This window comes from Octopus bimaculoides, chromosome 4 (assembly GCF_001194135.2).
Source record: "Octopus bimaculoides isolate UCB-OBI-ISO-001 chromosome 4, ASM119413v2, whole genome shotgun sequence".
Taxonomy (NCBI): domain Eukaryota; kingdom Metazoa; phylum Mollusca; class Cephalopoda; order Octopoda; family Octopodidae; genus Octopus; species Octopus bimaculoides.
In genome coordinates, this window is record NC_068984.1 from 137135563 (window position 1) to 137139422 (window position 3860).

Genomic DNA, 3860 nt, shown 5'->3' on the forward strand with positions numbered 1-3860 from the left:
TTAATAAAGTACAAAAAACATATATGGTATTTTATAGTTTATAAAACATGCACGCATTTCAGCAAATTAACTGCTAGGATTACATAATTGCTTGTTGGAACATGATATAATCTTATTAAATCACTTCTTCAGTGTTGAGTAAAAAATACAAAGAATGGTGTTACATGCTCAATATATATCCCCATAACATAAATTATTAACACCAGTGGAGTGGCAAAACCCAGGGCGCAGTATAGTAGGAAAAATACAGAGTACAGAAAGTTGTGACAACCTTCTCATATACAGTCTCTCTCTCTCTCTCTCTATCTCTCTCTAACTTTTTGTGTGTTTATATAAACACACACACACACACAGATTACATGGAGTAGGCAAGTCTATCATCATCATCATTTAATATCTGGTGTCCATGCTGGCATGGGTTGGACAATTTGGCAAGAGCTGTCAAGCTGGGGAGTTGCACCAGGTTCCAGTCTGATTTCGCATGGTTTCTACAGCTGGATACCCTTCCTAACACCAACCACTTTACAGAGTATACTGGGTGCTTTTACGTGTATGGGTAATAATTCTGTTTCACAAAAAATATCATTCCAGTTTTGATCAATGTGCAGCACCTTGGGTAAATAGCTTCTACGATAATCTTGGTTAATCTGGGCCATGTATGTAAGATTACATAGATCGAAATTGTATCTGTTGTTGAGTAGTAGACTTAACCCTTTCAATACCAACCTGGCTGAAACCACCTCTGCTTGATGGATGAACTAGAAACTGTCAACAACAAGGAAATGAAGTCTTCATTAGAAATGCACTGCTACCTCCCATATGTGCAGTAGCAGCTGATTGCATCACTTCATGCAACTGAAAAACACTATGTTCATCAGCAGATGACACAGTGGGTGGGTGGGTAGGTTTTTCACCAGTAAATGCTGTCATTAATGTCTTTGAATTTTTATATTTTTCTTGGTTAACCCTTTCGTTACCAACACAGCTGAAACCACCTCTGGCTCTGTAGTACAAATGTCTTGTTTTCATAAGTTTTGAATTAAAATCTTCCACCAAACCTGAGTCACAATTTATGTTCCTAACACTAGCTGAATGATAGCTAAGTTATTTTACTAAATTCTTTGTTATATTTAAAATTAAATGAAAGAAACACAAAGCATCTCAAAAGGTACCTTCCACAATTAGAGCTTGGCACTTCTTTACACATCTGTACTCATTCATATACATCACATGACCAAACCAGCACAGTCTTCTGTGTCCGTGGAAATATGCTCTTCTGAACCACATAGCAACGCTTGCTTCTAAACAATAAAAACATTTCTTAAAATTCTTTAGCCCTTCTGAAACAAACCTGCCTCAGAATGTCCCTGTTTCTGTAATACAAGCTTCTTGTTTTCAAGTGATTTGAGAACATTCTAGCTGGTTTTCTGAACACCAGATTAATGATGACAATTTCATTTTTTACTAAATTCTTCATCATTTTCAAAATTAACTGCAACAGGGGCCATATATTTCAACAAAAATATGGTAACAAAAGGGCTAGAGATGTTATGACTCAGATTTCTGAAATTTACCATATTTTGACGTGTATAAGGAACCCTTTTTTGTCAAAAATTAGGTTTAAAAAAGGTGGGGGTTTCTTAAACATGGATAGTATTATAATCTCTTACAAAACCTTTTTGCTAAATTTCAAGCTCCAAAAAATTAGGGGTTTCCTTATACACGAGGGTTTCTTATGCACATTAGAATATGGTACGTCTTACAAAATGGAGTGGTGGAATGAATGAAGTTAATCTTTAAGAACTTACCAACTGGTCCATTCCATGGAATACTTGAAAGACTCAAAGCTGCAGAAGCTGTAAAATTGAATGAAATTTTTTTTGAGATCAACTAGCTGGGGTACCTAGTAAAAAATTACTGTTAATGTGTAGAATACATACATATTTGCAAAATTTTCTGAAAATACCAAAAAAATAAAAAAGTTACCAAGGGTTGTATGACATGTATCTTATTGATAAAGATGGAATCTGACCTCTCCCAGACAAGGTAGAAGTTATTAACAAATTTCCAGTACCTAACTCTTTGAGTAAGCTTCGTGAGTTTGTAGGACTAATTAATTTCTATAGAAGATTTATACCTAACTGCACAGAAAGTTTATTTCCTTTAACGGAATTATTTAACATTTCCTGGATTTTGTTTTGTTTTGTTTTTTTAAAGATATACTTTGTAATTTTTTTTTTTCCAAGAGAATAGATTGAACATTTTTAAGAAGTTGTACTGAACATTCCATGAACATTGTACTTTTCTGTAAAGCTGTATTTCGTGGTTGTTTGCTGTTTTAAATATTGAAACATTTGTATTTTTCTCAAAATTTGTATCTATATAGTATGCCGCATCCATTTCTCAAGACACTGAGGTTGGAATGTTCATTCAGATGGACGTCCTTCCTTCCCACTGTTGTGGTGGAACTTATTTTATTAACTAAATATCTTTATGCTCCTGTACAAAAAGACAGAGCACACAGCAAACCAACAAGTGAGACTCAACATTGTCCCTCACCATAATAAAAATAAGTCTGACATGAGACAGGTCTAGAGCTAAGTAGCAACAACAACATGGCACATAATTAAGTTGAATAATTAAAATTAAACAGAATCTTACCTGCATTAATGCTAAGGACATCGGGATTGTTATCCCCATCAACTGACAGTAAATTACACATCAGCTAGAATCAAAGGAAACAAAAAAGATATTATGATATATCAGTGATTAAAACAAGAATGATTGTGGCAATAAATGTATACATGCATGATTGTATGTGTATCTGTCTATGTATGTATGTGTGTGTCTGTATATTAGTAAGTAGGAAAGCAGACAAATCACAAATCCCTTCAGGTTGATGGCCGTGCTCAGTCTGTAGAAAAGATATAGGTAGAAACACCATAAGATGTACCTGGTGTAAGCTGTGGACACATAAGAGGTGCAGCAATATCAGAGAAAGGTTAACAAAGAAAATAGCTTTTGTGTGTGAAAGATGCATAGATACAATAAACACTGAAAATGTACAGAAAATAGACTCCATCAACTGCCTGTGAGGTAAGCTAGAGGTAGTAAATAGCTTCTATTATCTAGGTGACCAAGTTAATAGCAGAGATGGATGCCCCAAGAGTGTAACTGTGAGAATAAAAATAGGCTGGGGAGAGTTCAGAGAGCTCCTACCTCTGCTGGCAACAAAGGGCCTCTCCCTCAGAGTGAAAGGCAGATTGTATGATGCCTGTGTGCAAACAGCTATGCTACATGGCAGTGGAACATGGGCTGTGACAGCCAAGGAATTGTGTAGCCTTGAAAGAAATGCAGCCACTATACTTCATTGGGTGTACAATGTCAGTGTGTATGTATGACAGAGTGTAAGCATCTTGAGAGAAAAGTTGGGCATAAGAGGCATCAGATGTGGTGAGCAAAAGAGACGACTGCACTGGTATGGTCATGTGATGCAGATGGACGAGGACAGCTATGCAAAGAAGTGCCGATCTCTAATTGCAGAGAGAACCTGTGGTAGAGGTAGACCCAAGAAGGCCTGGGATGAGATGGTGAAGCAAAATCTTCGAAATTTGGGTCTCACAGAGGCAATGACTAGTAACTGAGACCTTCAGCAATATTCTGTGCTTGAGAAGACCCCTCAAGTCAAGTGAAACTGTAGTCATGCTCAATGCTGGTGTCACATAACTGACACCTGTGCCGGGGGCACATAAAAAGCACCTTTCAAGCATTGGGCCTCATGGAGGCAAAGTGGCCAATGTTGGTGGCATTTGACACCACCACCGCTCATAACCTATATATATATATATATATATATATAT

General features: G+C 36.6%; 1 protein-coding gene across 1 annotated transcript in view; it reads right to left on the reverse strand.

The window, feature by feature from the left end:
- Positions 1-3860, reverse strand: part of LOC106868227 (polyribonucleotide nucleotidyltransferase 1, mitochondrial) — a 208537-nt gene that overhangs the window by 187911 nt on the left and 16766 nt on the right. Inside the window, exons 6-7 of the mRNA XM_014913393.2 lie at positions 2662-2725; positions 1809-1856 (exon numbers count right to left, since the gene is read on the reverse strand). Coding sequence (XP_014768879.1) covers positions 1809-1856; positions 2662-2725 — 112 coding nt within the window. The remainder of the gene's footprint in view (positions 1-1808; positions 1857-2661; positions 2726-3860) is intronic.